We start from the raw sequence: 16,832 nt of genomic DNA, 5'->3' as shown, positions 1-16,832 counted from the left end.
GATGACATCCCCTCAGAGAAGAGAGCATGAAGCTAAGATGAGGGAAGTCAATCTGAGGATTGAAAGGGAAGAACTTGCCCTGGCCAAAGAAAGACTTGCCCTTGCTAGAGAGCGAAAATTGTGTGGGCTAGATCCCACTGGTGGCAGCATTTTACCTAGAGAAAAGGACAGGAGTTTAGACACTAGACACCTGAGTAAGATAGTGCCCCCCTTTAAACAAGGGGATGACATCCACAAATGGATGACTGTTTTGGAGAGGGCTTGCACTGTCCAGTGTGTCCCCCAGAGTCAGTGGGCAGCTATCTTGTGGCTCTCCTTTGAAGGCAAAGGTAGAGATAAGCTCCTCACTACTAGAGCTGAGGATGCTAACAATTACCAAGTCCTGAAGAATACACTGGTTGATGGGTTTGGTTTAACCACTGAACAGTACAGGTTGATGTTCAGAGACACCCAGAAAACTCAGTCTCAGGATTGGACTGACTTTGTTGATTGTGCCACTAAGGCTTTTGAAGGCTGGCTACTGGGAAGTAAGGTTACTGATTTCAAAGGATTGTTCAATCTAATTATGAGAGAGCAAATCTTAAGTAATTGTCAGAACCAGTTATTACACTGGTAGACTCTGATCTGACCTCTCCACAAGAATTGGGTAAGAGGGCAGACAAATGGGTCAGAACCAGGGTCAGGCATAAGAACCAGGGTGGTGACCAAAAGAAGGAATCAACCAAGCCTCAAGAGAAGGGTGGGAATAAATCTTCTGATCAAACCACAGGGCCCCAAAAATCCTCTGAAAAGGGTGGGTCCCAGACTTCTCCCCCTACCCAAAAGAAACCTTATCGTCATACCTGCAAACAGGTAGGCCATTACAAAACTGACAACAGTTGCCCCAAGGCCAACAACAATAAGGAGAACATACCCCCAAATAAAACTTCCCAGCCTCCTGTTACTACTAGTAGTAATCCCCCAGGTGGTCCCAGTGCCCCCAAGAATCTGGGTGCATTTTCTTTGGGAGTTCCTGGGGACTCTGGCCTAACCAGGTCCCCTGACTTATATACTCTTGTCTGTGAGACTGGCATGGGGTTTGCCAACTTCACAGCTTGTCCCAACACTTTGGGCAAGTACAGACAGGAGCCCCTCATCAATGGTTCAAAAGTTGAGGCCTATAGAGACACAGGGGCTAGCATCACCATGGTGACTGAGAGCCTAGTCCCCTCAAGGCAACTTATACCTGGAGCCACATACCAGGTAATGAACATTGATGGAGTGCAGAGAGATCATCCCATAGCAGTGGTAAATCTCAGCTGGGGAGGTGTCACTGGTCACAAGAGAGTTGCAGTGTCACCAAACTTGCCTGTAGATTGCCTACTGGGGAATGATTTGGAGATTTCAGCCTGGGCTGAGGTAGAGCAAGAAACCCATTTTAAAATGGTAAACCTTCATGGTAAGGTTATTGGGGCAGTGATAGCCACAGCCCCAATCCAAGATGTCCTCCCTGAACAGGTTAGGAGAGCTGTGCCAGTCACAGCCCTATCCCAGAAAGATGCCTTTCCTAAACAGGTTGGCAAGGCTGTGATGGTCTCAGCCCATACCCAAACTGAGTCCCTTCCTGAAAAGGTTGGTGGAGTTGCGATGGCCACAGCTCGAACTCAGACAGATAGTCAGACAGTCAATTTGACGCGTCCCTCAGCTTCGATGAACATGTGCGTATTACCGCAGGGCGCTGTTTCAGTTTGATCAGGCAACTAAAGAAATTTTTTAATTTTTTGCCTATTACAGCCAGGAAAGCAGTCGCGGTGGCACTTATCCTCTCCCGGCTGGATTATTGTAACGGCCTCCTTGCAGGCATCAAGAAGTCCTCTTTGAAAAAGCTGCAGAGTGTCCAACATGCGGCAGCTAGGCTTGTTTTGAAACTTCCCCGCAGGTCCTCAGCCTCTGCAGCCCTTGACACTCTCCATTGGCTACCCCTCCATAAGAGAATCTTATTCAAGCTCTTGGTCACTGTTTTTAAAGCCAACAGGGGCTTGGGCCCATTCTACCTGACCAAGCGCTTCCAACGTTACACTCCAACCCGCTGTTTGAGGTCATCTGGCGCCAATCTTATTTCTGAACCCCGTATAAAACTAAAATGCAAGGGTGGAAAGACCTTCTCTTTTCTGGCGGCTAAGGCATGGAACCGTCTCCCCCCCAGCCTCAGGCACGCTCCCTCAGAAAGCCTATTCAGGAAATCTCTGAAAACTTGGATTTATTCTCAGTCCGACTCCTTAGTTCTTGCAGCTATTTGATCCATGCCCCCCTAGACGACCTTCTGTGTGCCCAGCGTCAAGATGCTCCCTCCGGAGCGAAAGTTAGCGCTTTATAAATGCCAATAAATATCAAATATCAAATAATATTGTTGTGAAGCCTGAAACTATGGATCACTCCACTCAGACAGAGAGCATTGAGGAGGAAGAGAAATCTCCCTCCCACCAGACTTTAGGAAAGGATCAGCCTCCTCAGGGAACTGATCTGACCCCTCGTGAAGGAACTGCCCCAGAGGTAGTCAGGCCTAGCCTGGCAGAGCCCCTGATGTCAGTGGACCCTTCCAAGGTGGGACCCAGTCTGGAGCAGGTAACCTGCCCCTCTCTACCCTGCCTCAGTCAGCCCAGGGCTGTGGAGGTCAGGGAGGCCAGTGGTGGACCCCAAACGGCCCCCTGTCCAAAAGAACTTCCCAATCAGCAGATTAGGATCACTGAAGCTAGTAGTCCTAGCCAAGTGAAAATAAAACAAACTCCTGAGGGATACCCCTTACACTTAGTTAGGGAACTCCCACAGATGGACACTGCTGGGCACAGCCAAACCTGGGGCCTAAAAACCCCAAATCGGACATGTCCCTCCAGTAAGCCAAACAGAGGGACTCAGCCTCCAGCTTTAGGTAGCCAGAGGGTGACCCTGAGAGCTCACAGCAACTCAGTACTGGAAAGAAAGGCACATATGGTGGATAGTGATTGGAGGAAGTTGAGCCTAACAGTAGTGGAGTCTCACTTCAGTACTCCATTCCCACACCAGCCTTTTACTTTGCCAAAGCACACCACAGGTAGAGATTCCCTATGGTGGAGACCCTCAGATACCCTTAGGGTGAGGGGTTGCTTAGTGGACCATGATATAGGGGGTAACCATGCCAGTGCAGGTACCACCTCATATGGCCACTCAGGCAATATAGGCTTACCTGGACAAGGATAGCCTTATCTCCTTTCGTTTGGGGGGGGGGGGTTGTGTAGGAGGGTGGATACCAAGATTTCAAGTTTAAATATGTTTTAAGGGGATCTGAATCAGACTTCTGGTAGTCAGATCCATTCCTAACAGAGAAAAGACAACTGTAATTCTTTTTACATAACAAAATCACAAAATCCAGTAGGAGTCCAGCTTTACTTATAAACTTTTACAGTTACATATCAAGCCTCTCGTGGATCTGCCTGTAATGGGCAGTCTTTTTGCATTCGTTACTCAGCCTCATACATCCTTTGCTGTTCAACTAAATTCAAAAACCACACCACAGAGTCTTGGGATAATCTTAACACAAACAATGTATAAGATGATGCCTAACAGAAGAACTGCTAATTGAGATCCAGTAAATTACAAACATGAAGAAAAAGGTGGGTTGACTGACCAGAAACTAATGATATCATCAGAAAGCCCCAAAATAAATCACACAAAAAGAATGTATAGAGGGAGCGATAACTCAGTACCTGAGCTTTCATTGCATAGTCAGATCAAATTCGGTTTGGTATCAAGCTTGCAATGGAACTCTACAGGCACCCACAAACGTTTTTACAACTTCCCAGTTGTCGCAATTTACCACACCGGTCACTGTCTGTCTGTACTTAATTATTGGTGATAGATTTGTTTATCTGCGTGCACCTCCTTACAAAGATCTCACACAGATCTCTTTGGAAGCTGTGATGGAGAAAAACAAATATATTTGGAATTACAGATTTCAAGAACTGCAGGGCTCGTTAAAGTGTCCTAGCAAACCAGTTATGTAAAAAAGAAGAGCATCCTACCTTGGTCTGAAGAGAAGTGTCTGCCTCGTCTCTTACAGGAGTGCTAGTTCGTAACGTGGTGCTATCCAAACCTGCATTCTTTCTTGCAGATGAGTCTGCAGTGTGAGGGGATCTATCACAGTGTGCAATTGAGGCTCTGTCTAGCTTCTCCAAGGACATTCTTTCTCTATTGCTAGATGTCCAGTCCTGCTTTCCAAGAGATGTATTTTTTTCCCTACTACTGGCAGCCCGATCAGATCTTCCCATGGATTCTCTATTGCTTGCAGTTCTCTCCGACTTCCCCAAGGACGTTCCTTTTTCCGTACTGCTGAAAGTCCTGTCTGACTTCCCCAGCATTGTTCCCCTTTCACCAACACTGACAATCCTTTCAGGATTCCCGAGGTTAATGTTCTTTTCCTTCAGGCTGCCAGTCCATGTGCTTGTGGCACTATCTGGTTTTTCCACTGCGGCTCCCTTTCTCCCCATGCTGATTAGGCTGTCCAACTCATCAAAGGGAGATCTTATCCCCTCCTCACTAGGGGTTAAGTTTGAGTTCTCAAGAATCAGTCTTTTCTCGCCTTTGCTGGAGGTGCTATCCAGCTTTTCAATAGACACCACCTTCCTTTTCATACTGGGGGTTTGATCTACCTTCTCAAGAAGCAAGTCTCCCTCCAGGCTGATGGGACTAGCTGGTGTTTCTTGGGATAAGTGAATTCCAGTATTTTTTGAGGCGTTGTCTTTCTCATCAGCATATTGCTCTTTTGTGCCCTCTTTCATGGCGCTGTCCATCTTCCCAGGTAGTGCTTTATTTTCTCCGACATTCGACTCCACAGATGCCGTCGCATCCTGCACACAAACACAATATTAAAATGTCAAAACTGCACCGGAGACACAAATATTTTGATACATCACAATGCATATGTGCTCAGAATGAAAACATTTTGTTTTAAATGATTGGCTGGCTATGTTCTTATGTTGAGTTAACCACAGGGATACCAGAGCATAGCACTTGAGAAAGTTTGCATAAAATGCATATCAGTGGTTAAAATGATAACTAAACATTAACTATTCAAAAAGGTACAACAATGATAGATTGGGGGATGGGTTAATGTGAGAGGTAAAGAAAGCCTGTGTGTACAGTACATCTAGAATATACACATTGATACAATTAGATCAACAAAGGTTGTATATCACAATAGAGACCCACTATATCCCATCTACTACATTCTAGGACATTAGACTGTATACCAGGAAAATCTGCATTAGCCCCACCCCCTTTTAATTTAATTGTTGTTACTCTACTTTTTTATTTAAGTAATCGTTTCTTTAAAGTTATTTATTCCCAATGTGGTGTCGCACAATGTATTAGATCCAGTATAGTGACCCATGATGTAGTGGATCCGATGTAGGGGGGGGGGGGGGGGGGGAGTGCACCCTTGAAAACATACAAATAAAGACTTCTTAAAACGGTGTACTCAGAAAGAAATGAAATCATTTAGGGAGCACTCTATCACAGTGTGGCCAGCAAATGAATTCAAGACGTCAACATGAAAGACAAATAGTGCAAAGATAGTAGGCTTACCATGATGCAACCATGCCATTCAATGCTCTCATTCTTCACACAAAATGTCCAATACATTCTTCACACAAAATGTCCTTCACAATATATGCCGAACAACATCCATGCAGCATTTATAGAATCCACACCACCATTGTTTCATCAGTGACATTCCATGCCATAAAATCTAATAGGTCTTAATGACTGTATGCTAAACAACATAGATCAAAAATGTAGGATGTGGCATGCTAGGAATGAGGAATAGCCTGCAACAGTTACACACAAAAGATGTGGAAGCAAAGTAAACACCTAACTGTAGGTCCCACAACACAGGTGTAGGAAGTGTATCAGAGACAAAGAGGTACAATAACATGAAGGAAAACAATGAACACAGGGGCAATATGATTGGACAGGTGCTTTAACCTCCAACAACTATGCTAGAGACATTTGAATGGACAAAGAAGATTGTCAGAGACAGACGGTAGGCAGTAAAGCAGAGAGCAAGAGAGGTGCAGAGACACAGTCAATCAGAAAATCTTTGAATGATGGTCAGTCATTAAACCCACAAGGTAGTAGATGATGGCATGAGGGAGTGGAGTTCAAATCCTGCTGGATGCAAATTGTTCTGCAGTAAAAAAAAAGAGGTGGAACACAGAAAGGCTGCAGTTTGACACCACTATTCACATCAGGTACCTCCTACAAAGAGGCAGGTCTTACAGTTGAAGTCTGTATTCGGATTCTAAGAGACTTTCAAAGGCAAGCAGATTGGAAAGAGGTTCAATACATGTCATGCCTTTGAAAATAACGGTTATAAATGCTGTGGTTTGCTGTAGGATACTAGCAGAAGACAGCATGCCACCTGTTCTGTGGTTTTGATTAACCTCAATAACGATGTGATTCTGTTCAGTAGGAAGACTGGGATTTTTTGGGGTTTACACTACTGAAGGACTAAAAGAAAGCAGGGTATTGTTACTACCCGTCCATGATAATGTAGGAGCTAAGATCACAGCATACCGGGTACAATAAGTAACAGGGGAAGGATCAACGTTATTGCTGACTGCTGGTCTCAGTACATTGGCACTCTGCATCAAACTAATCCTAATCCCCTAAACTGTCAAATTTTACACTCTACAACTGTCCCCATTTCTAGACCCAAAAAGGACGTAATGAACAAACACAACTTTTAGAAATTAACCATCACAGCTAACAGGATTTCTGTTTTAATTTTAAAAAGTAGAGCAGACATGCCCCTGGAACAAATGGGATCCCTGCTCCGGTCTATAAACGGGACATTTAATTCTGGTCACAACTGTTGGAACGCTGATGGCGTTGTTCTTTTGAGCTGTCTTTAAGCTGATGACGTTGTTCTTTTGAGTCAAACAGCGAGGGGACTGCAAAGTCTGCTTGATGTCTTATTTGCACATAGCACTACAATCAGCTTAACAGTGAATCTCGAGAAGACCAATGGCGTAATATTTGGACGGAAAAGGAAAACCTTAACAAGCAGACTATCCAGAGCCTCCAGCTACAAGTATCTTGGATGTTGGCTCGATGACAATAGAGGGCATTTAACCCAGGAGAACTCACTTAAGCCAAGGGTCACAGCACTACAATTTGCTTTCCAAACTATTTTTAATCACATGAAAACTCCCACTCTAGATCCATTGCTGAAGATAGTAAAAACACCTAACACACCTGCAAACTGTCTGATAGGAGTCTTTAAGCTTAAGCAGCATAGGCGGCGTAAACTGTTGGCAGTGGCGCTGTTGTTGGCGAAAAGACGAATAGCCATGAAGTGGGGTAGCAAGCGACCACCCAGGTTCAAAGACTGGCTGTCTGATTTAGCATATTGCAGAGAGACACTGAATACATATGAGGAGGACCTGCCACAGGCATCTAGGCCAAAGGACTTCTGGCAGCCTTTTGTGGACTATTTGCAACATCACTCAGTAGACCCCTCAGAGGAACAAGGGGGGGGAGGAAGCTGAGGCCACCCAAGGTTTGCACCAGGGGAGTAGAGTACAACCCCAACGGACATATAAATGTAATGATTAAATGCAATGTGGTCCTAACAGGTCGGCATAACGATGAGTTAATGGGTGCGAAAGAGACATCTATAGTAATGTTTAATAGACGGCTGGCGACAATAACGGGATGTGAAAATGTTGTCAAATGACGTTTTAGTGTATGCTAAAAATGTAATGTGAACTGTGCACATATTCCATTGTAAGACTAATTGGTGTGGATGTAACTACTGCTTGGTGAACAAAAAATAAAAAGAAGATAGTAAAAACCAAACTAATTCCCACATTGGGTTACGGCTCGGAAGCCTTCCCTGGTAAGCTGGGCCCCTTACTGAATAAATCCCAGAGTCAAGTTTTTAGGACATTGTTTAAACTCCTAAATTACTCTGCAGCCACTCAGATTCGACTAGAATTCATTTACACGATCAAGTCCTGGCACAGAAGGCCTGTATTCTTAAATATTTACATGCCATGTGTTCTGCCAAGTAAGGAACCTTGAACAATCTAATCTGGCAAGAGACATCAGAAACAAATCACCCAGTCTGTCAAAACCCTTGGTCCATTGCCTTGCACGAAGCACTAAAACTGAAAACAGCCACGGACTCTGGATCCATAATCTTTCACACCCAAATTTTGAGAAGGCTCTTAAGTTACTTACCTTCGGTAACGATATATCTGTAAGAAACAGTAGTTAGTATTAGATTCCTTACCTTAGAATATCCCCAGGCTTCAGACTGGATCCGGAAATTTTTGCGTAGCAGTACCCTTGCGCGTCGGTAAGCGTCGTCTGCGGCTCCACGCCCGTCGTCGGCGTCGTGATGACCTTGCCTGAGTACTTAGACGCCGCCTCTGCGTGCTGACGTCAGTTCTTAGACACAGATTTCCGCGCCATTAACGCAGAGCCATGTCAAAAACCAACACTGGTGCCAATGAAACTAGGGCCCTGAAAGGGGATGGCCTTAACCCTAGATATCGGTTCGCAGAATGGGGAGGATAGGTGGGCCGGTAAGGAATCTAATACTAACTACTGTTTCTCACAGATATATTGTTACCGAAGGTAAGTAACTTGTTCATCTGAAAGAAATATGTTAGTATTAGATTCCTTACCTTAGAATAGATACCCCAGCAATACCAACCCCGGTGGTGGGTCTGCGAACCAATAATCACACCAGAAAGTCCTGGAGGACGGAACGGCCAAAGAAGCCATCCCTCCGGACTTGGCTGACCAGGCAGTAGTGTCTTGTGAATGTGTGCAGCGAGGCCCACGTAGCTGCCTGACAAATGTCCTGCAAGGGGACTCCCAGACCCAGGTCAGTGGTAGCCGCCGTGGCCTGAGCGGAATGGGCCCTCAGCCCAACAGGAGGCTCCTTCCTTGCCAAGGAGTAACATGTCTTGATACACAAGACGACCCACCGAGAGATGGTCCACTTGTGTACCGCCCGTCCCTTCTTAGCGCACACGTAACCAACAAAGAGTTGGTCTTCCACCCGGAATCGGCGTGTGCGATCCAAACAGAATGGGAGTGCACGTTTTGGGTCCAGACGGTGGAGCCGCTCTTCCTCCTTTGAGGGATGCGGAGGCGGAAAGAAGGCGGGCAAGGTGATAGACTGCCCGATGTGGAAGGCCGTGACAACCTTGGGCAGGAAAGAGGGTCTTGTCCGCAACACAACCTTGTCCGGATGGACAGAAAGGAAAGGAGGTTTAGAAGAAAGAGCCTGGAGCTCACTCACTCTCCTGGCAGAGGTGATGGTAACCAGGAAAGCAGTCTTCAAAGTAAGAAGGCAGATAGGACAGTTGTGAAGTGGCTCAAAGGGAGAGCACATTAGATAAGTAAGAACCAGGTTCAAGTCCCACTGAGGCATCGCGAAGGGAACAGGTGGAAACGTGTGGGTGATGCCTTTCAGAAAGCGATTTACAATAGGAGACTTGAACAAAGATGGTTGATCAGGCAGCCTCAGAAAGGCCGAGAGGGCAGAAAGGTAGTCCTTGATAGTGCCCAGAGCAGAGCGCTGCCGGGCAAGAGAAAGAAGGAAGAGGAGAACCTCAGAAAGAGGGGCAGAGAGAGGATCCACAGCCTTTGCTGTGCACCATGCCACAAATCTGTTCCACCTGCAGGCGTATACCGTCTTAGTGGAGGGATGCCTGGCTGCTAGAATAATATCACAAACTTCAGGAGGCAAGTCAAATGGCCTCAACTGTCGCTGCTCAATCTCCAAGCATGGAGGTGGAGACTGGACAGGTTCGGGTGGAGGACCGTCCCCTGTTGCTGCAACAGAAGGTCCTCCTGAAGAGGCAGTCGAACCGGGGGATCGACTGACATACTGAGTAGTTTGGGATACCAGTACCTTCGTGCCCAGTCCGGAGCCACAAGGATGACTTGGGCCCGGTCGCGTTTGATCTTCTTCAGCACTCTGGGCAGAAGTGGTATAGGCGGAAAGGAGTACAACAGACCGCAACTCCACTCGCGACGAAAAGAGTCTCCGAACGAGTGCCGCCTTGGAAATTCCAACGTGCAGAACTGATGACATTGCGCGTTCTCTTCGGTGGCGAATAGATCTAACCAAGGCTCTCCCCACTGCTGAAAGAGGCCTTGTGCCACGTCGAGATCAGAAGCCATTTGTGATCCATCATGCACCGGCGGCTGAGTTCGTCCGCCCTGGCGTTCAGAGAACCTGCCAGGTGTTGAACCACCAGGGTCACACCCTGCTGTTCCAGCCACTGCCAGAGGCGCAGAGCCTCCTGGCAGAGGGTCCACGACCCCACCCCGCCTTGTTTATTCCAGTACCACATGGCGGTGGTGTTGTCCGTGAACACTTGCACTACACTCCCTCTGACAGACGGGAGGAATGCCTTCAGTGCTAGACGAATCGCCCGCAGCTCCAAAAGGTTGATATGGAGCCGGAGACCAGAGGCCTCTGATCTCCGCCTCTCCAATGTGGCCTCCCCAGCCCGTCACTACTACGTGCTCCGGTTGGGGAAGGGAGAGGGATCTGTTGCTGACCCAATCGCGGTCCGTGAGCCACCACTGCAGCTGTCTCGCAGTGCCCTCCAAGATCAGGACATGGTCGGACAGGTTGCCCGGATGCTGGGCCCACTGAAACTTCAGATCCCACTGCAGAGCCCGCATCCGCCAATGGGCGTGATGCATCAGAAGGATGCAGGAAGCCAGCAGCCCCAGAAGCCGCAGCGTCAACCTGACCGAGACTCAGGATAAAGGCGGCAAGATCGGAATCAGAGCCTGTATATCCCGAACCCACTGATCGGGGGGGGGGGGGTAAAACCAGAAACTGCGCTGAGTCGAGAACCACCCCGATGAAAAGGAGCTTCTGAGAGGGGCACAGGTGTGGCTTCGGCACATTGATGGAGAACCCCAGCTGGTGCAGGAGGTCTGCCGTCGTCTGGAGGTGGCAGACGACTGTCTGGGGCGAGCCCGCCTTTAACAACCAGTCGTCGAGGTAGGGGAAGACAGAAACCCCTAACCTGCGCAGATGAGCTGCGACCACCGCCATCACTTTCGTGAACACCCGTGGGGCGCTCGTAAGGCCGAAGGGGAGCACAGTAAACTGAAAGTGCTTGTGGCCTACTGTGAACCGCAGGTAGCGCCGGTGGGCCGGCAGGACGGGGATGTGGAAATAAGCGTCCTGCAAGTCCAACGCTACCATCCAGTCTCCTGGGTCCAGGGCAGCTAAGACCTGAGCCAGTGTCAGCATTTTGAACTTCTCCTTCCGGAGGAAACCGTTGACGTTCCGTAGGTCCAAGATAGGACGTAGGCCCCCTTTGCCCTTCTTGGGTACCAGAAAGTAGTGGGATTAGCAACCACACCCTACTTCTGGTCCAGGAACGTGCTCGATGGCCCCCATTGGCCAAGGGGGCCATAACTTCCTCCTGCAGAAGCCGCAGATGATCCCCGATACGCGGTGGTATTGCGGTGGCATGGCTTGAGGAGTCGTCTCGAAGGGGAGGGAGTAGCCCCTTCGGACGATTTGCAGCACCCACCTGTCCGATGTGACAGTGCGTCAGTAGGAGTGGTGATGGCGAACCCTGCCCCCCACTGGCGTCACATGGGCCTGAAAGCACGGACTAGGAGGGTTTTGAGGCGGATGCTGCGGGGGAAGGTGTGGAATGGCCTCGCCGTTGTCCCCGACCGCCTCCACGGCGATTTCCACAGCCGCCGCCCCGTTGGATGTTAGTCTGCGGTGCGTGGCTGGCAGCACGTGTGGGGCGCCCCTTCCTTGGCCACGAAAGGAGCGAAAGGCACCCGTTTGCTGGCACGGGGCTGAGAGGCCCAAGGACTTGGCCGTAGCCCTGGAGTCCTTAAAGCGCTCAAGCGCATGGTCTGCCTTGTCGCCAAAGAGGCGACGGCCATCAAACGGCATGTCCATGAGGGTATTCTGGACATCCGTTGAAAAGTTGGCGGACCTCAACCAGGCGTGGCGACGAATCGCCACCGCCGTTGCAATCGCTCTGCCCAGTGAGTCGATGGTATCCAGCCCCCACCTGATGGAGAAACGTGCCGCATCTCGACCCTCCGCAAGGGCTTGGGCGAGTTTAGCCTTGACCTCCGCCGGGCATTGTGTAAGCACTTCCGCGACCGTGTCCCACAGGGAGTGGGTGTAACGGCCCAAGAGGCATGCGGAGTTGGAAGACCGCAGTCCCAAACTAAGGGAGGAGAATATTTTCTTTCCATAATTCTCATACCTCTTGGATTCCCGATTAGGCGGAGCCGACGTGAATGCGGTCTGGGAATTAGAGGCCTGGATGACCAGGCTCTCGGGGGGGGGGGCTCATGGACAGGAAACAAGGGACGCCCGGGGCCGGGCGGTGGCGTCTGGCCAAAACCTTATCTACAGGCTGGCCTGTAGCGGGCCAGGACCAAGTGCCCAAAAGAACGTCAGTCAAGGCCTCATTAAACGGCAGCAGAGGCTCAGTTAAGCTTGACTACGGTTTAAGGACCACAGTGAGGAGGTTAGTCCTCACGGCCATGACGGGGAGCTCAAGGCCGAAGGCCTTGGCTGCCCGCGTCAACACCACACTGAAAGTTTCCCCCTCCTCCGAAGCCACAGTAGGAGGTGAGACAAAACCAGTGTCTGGAGAGGTGTCCAGACCACTGGCATCCTCAAGTTCACCTGTCCAGTCCTCCTGGGACTGACACTCATGTGTCAGAGGGTCCTCAGATCCCTCCCAATACTCCTCATCACCCATCTCCTGATAATCAGGGTTGTCAAAGGACGGGCCGGTTCATTGAAGTAGAACTCCCCAAGCGGTGTCGAGAGCGGCGCCGCTCCGACGCCGGAACCGGGTCGAGGGAGGTATTGGGGACGGCGCCGCCCGAGGACGGCGCCGAAGGTGACACCTGTGGAACCGGTGAGGTCATCAGGTCGACCGGCGACGATCCGGATCCAGAAGCAGATCCAGTGGGGCCCGGCGGCGGCGGGCCCGAAGCACCCGCCGGCGTCGGGGCCGAAGCACCTGACCCGCTAGGGCCCCCAGACGGGTCTGCTGGGCCCGAAGGCGCCGCGGACCCCGCCGGAGGAGTGAGGGACCTCATGGCCATGAGGAAGTGATCGATCTCCTCCGGCGTCGCTTGCTGCCCAGGGACCGGAGGGTATGGGGCAGGTCGTGACGCCTGCGACTCCGACGGAGCCGCGTGGGCGGTGTCACCCGAACTCCCGGCCGCATCGCGCGAGCGTCCGAAGAGCAATGACGTCTCTTCGACTTCTTGTGCTTACCTGACGACGACTTCGACCCGGAGGAGTGATGTCGACTCCCGGAGCTGTGTTGTCGACTCCTGGAGCTATGATGACTCCGCCCCCGCGACCGGTCCCTCGACCTCCGTCCGGACCGGGACCTCTCACGGCGCAGAGCCGAGTGCCGGAGCTCGAGCCGCTTGCGGGACCGCTCCCGCCTAGCCTTCGAGGTTAAGGCCCGACAGTCGGAGCAGGTCTTGTCGTCATAATCGACGCCGAGGCAGTGGAGGCACCGACGGTGAGGGTTGGTGACTGACATCAGTCGGTCGCAGTCCCCACTGGGCCTAAAACCTGGCATCCTTATCAGCACCGATCGGAGTCGAAGACTCGAAGAAATGATCAAAAAGATCTCAAAAAGGTTAGTCAAAAAGTGATTACGGTACCACTTTTTCCGGATCTGCGCTGCTGGCGCGGAAAAAGAAGAACTGACGTCAGCACGCGAAGGCGGCGTCTAAGTACTCCGACGACGTCATCACGGCGCCCACGACGGAAGCGGAGCCGCAGACGATGCCTACCGACGCGCAAGGGTACTGCTACGCAAAAATTTCCGGATGCCGGATCCAGTCTGACGCCTGGGGATATTCTAAGGTAAGGAATCTAATACTAACCTGTTTCTTTCACATTAGAGCAATTGAAAAAGCTTGGTTTCCGCAAGACCGCCGGACCTTGATGGTTAGAAAGCATGCCTGGCTGATACAGAGAAGTTATAAGAAAAACAAAATGCAAAAATATCTTACAGACACTTTCACAGGGCATTTTAAAATCAATTATTGTTACATCAGGATGGGAATTTGCTCATCCCTGGACCTTTTTACCGCATTGGTTCCTGCGCCCAGCGTCAAATGAGTTTTGGCTATGCGGTCAGTCATGAGAAAATTTAGCTCGCCTTCTCTGCATCTGCACAGCCTTACTTGATGATCGCCGGAAATTCCTCCATCAAGTATGGATCAAACAAGAGACCCGTACATTTCAGACAGCCGTAGATTTTTTGCTTAACGACCCTCATCCTCAAGCCATCTGCGGCCTGGCCAAATTTCTGAGCAAAGCTGACAAAATGCTAAGAGCCGTCACCCTACGGTCATTTCTGGAATCCAAAATTCTATTTTTGTGCACCCTGCATTATAACGTATAAATGCATGAAGCACTGCCTTACACGTATTAACAACGTGTGCCCACTAAAAACACAAATCATCTTAAGGCTCTAAATGTGACCTCAGGGCTCCATGTTAAAACCCTAAGAAAGATCAGGGTAAAATTGTTTCAGTACAGAATGACCTCATGGGTCAACGCTCTAGCACAAGCACATTAACCTTCGCCATAATGGAAGAAATGGCTGACTGAGTTCCAAATGCACACAATTACCCACAGCCCAATACATCATAGAGACTAAAAATGTTTGGGGTAACATATTGACTGAAGTCTGTGTGAACTAATTTTAGTAACAATGAATTTGTCATTTCAATGTTTTTATAATTATGCCATGGCAGTGTTTATCACCTTGTTTATTTATCAATTTCTATTTTGCGAGAAGCATTTGAAATTTGCATTTATCATCCATCTGAATGTTTTATAACCGTCCGAGCACCAAACCTAAGTGGATCTCTCTCCTTCACAGTTTTTATTATAAATTTGCAATGGCTTTTATTAGCCGAGTATGAATAAAAAACTTGAATATAAGGTGTTATCCTACACTAGAATCTATCCTCATAGTCATAAGGGACCTGAAAGGCTTGGACTAATAGGTTAATTTTTTTTGTCAGGCAAAAATATAGAAATTGTATGGAGCATCAGGGGAGATGTGACCAATTTGACCCCGGACATCCTTCCATCCCAAGGAACCTGAAATGTCCCCTGCAGCAGGCATCATGACAATAGCACCTTAATATGGTAGCTGACTTGAGAGGTGGAAAACAGCACAAATGTGTGAGTTAACATCTGAAGGCAACATTTAGCACTTTGGCAGATTTACAACCATTTACACCCTTTGTTTAAACCTGCTGCCAAGACAGAGTCAGATGTAAGTCAAAATGGAGGAATACCAGCAGTCTTTGGTTTTTGATTTGATAAATGAAGCAAGACATCACTATATAAATAAAGATATATATTGCGTTTTCCTGCATATATGTAGTGTTTAGGAAGGAAGACAAAGTTAATTAGTGCGCTTTTCAGGAGTTCAACCTGCCATAAAAAGAGAAATTAAGTGATTTGCCCAAAATCACTGAATGTTCCGCTAACGCCGAGACTTAAAGGTGGTTCCCCAGCTTTAAGACTGAAACCTTTGGCCGTGGCCGTTATCACACCATAATCTCACACACTAATATTAGTTATTAAACAATTATTCTAAGAGTGCATCAGTACTGTGTGCTTACATTAATTTAATGTTATTTGGAGTGTATTGGACCTATAAGCTTAAATTAGCTTTAGGTTGGTGGAGGCACAGCCGGGAGCGAGAATCTAGCGAGCATTGTAGAAATTGACTTGACTTTTAAATTTGTGTATACTTGTGTTTTTAAAAGCGATTGCACTTTACCTGAATAGACTGCTAGAAGCCTCCCCAACAGCGAGCCTTGCGCTGGGAAGGAGAGTACACAGGAGCTCTGTCAGGCGCCATCGACCACGCCGAGCAGAGGGACACGCCCCCCTCGAGGCCACGCCCCCTTCTCGCCCTACAATAATGTGTATGCACAGGAAGCGCAGCGGACGAGCGCAGCGGGCGCGACGATTGCGCGCCGAAGGCGCGCATAAGGCAAGCTCGTCTGCGCTCGTCCGCGCCGAGTCCGGGCCAAGGGCCACATCCCCTGGACAAATAAACCGCCGCATAGGGCCACGGAAATACTCAAGTGAGGAACTAAAATGTTGGAGACCTACCACCTTATGCCCCAAGATAGAACCACATACAGAGGGCAAGAAATGTCCGTCATGTCCACTCACTTTCGATTTTCTTCCCGCCAAAAATATGGCTAACACCGGGATACCAAAGCACAGAAATTATAATCTGAAAGTCGGTCTGATCAATACAAGGTCACTGGTTAAGCACAATATACAAACGTCCGAATTAATAAACGGACAGAAAATAGATATACTATTCGTCACTGAAACATGGGCAGACGAGGCATCAGATGCTGACCTAGCCTTAGCCATTCCAGACGGATACTCTCTCCCCAGAGTTGACAGAAAAATTAAACGAGGAGGAGGGATAGCGATTATAGCTAAGGATTCATTGAAGGTAAAAACCTCAGACAAAGGTAATACCGCAGACTGTGAAACAATGTCATTCCAAATAAAGATCACAGACAATTACACTTTTAATGGAATACTAATATATAGACCACCCAGTGCGAAAACCCCCTTAATCGACTTACTAAGCCCCTTTCTGGAATCAAGTGTGACATGTCCCGACTATACCATCCTAGGTGACTTTAATCTACACTTAGAGAAAAAATCAGACCCTAAGATAGCAGCATTTATTGATGCTATGGCTAACTTT

The 16,832-nt window shown here is 48.7% G+C and overlaps 1 protein-coding gene across 3 annotated transcripts in view; it reads right to left on the bottom strand.

Moving 5' to 3' along the window:
* LOC147712865 (uncharacterized) overlaps positions 1-16,832 on the bottom strand; it is a 244,564-nt gene that overhangs the window by 73,046 nt on the left and 154,686 nt on the right. For 2 of the 3 annotated variants that reach the window (XM_086923527.1, XM_086923526.1), the window contains exon 6: positions 4,038-4,862. In XM_086923527.1, the coding sequence (XP_086779653.1) occupies positions 4,038-4,862 (825 nt within the window). The remainder of the gene's footprint in view (positions 1-4,037; positions 4,863-16,832) is intronic. The other variant, XM_086923528.1, reaches the window with a different exon arrangement.

This window comes from Lissotriton vulgaris, chromosome 5, assembly GCF_964263255.1.
Source record: "Lissotriton vulgaris chromosome 5, aLisVul1.2, whole genome shotgun sequence".
Taxonomy (NCBI): domain Eukaryota; kingdom Metazoa; phylum Chordata; class Amphibia; order Caudata; family Salamandridae; genus Lissotriton; species Lissotriton vulgaris.
The sequence above is the reverse complement of the archived record's forward strand: the minus strand, read 5'-3'. Positions and strand labels throughout refer to the sequence as shown.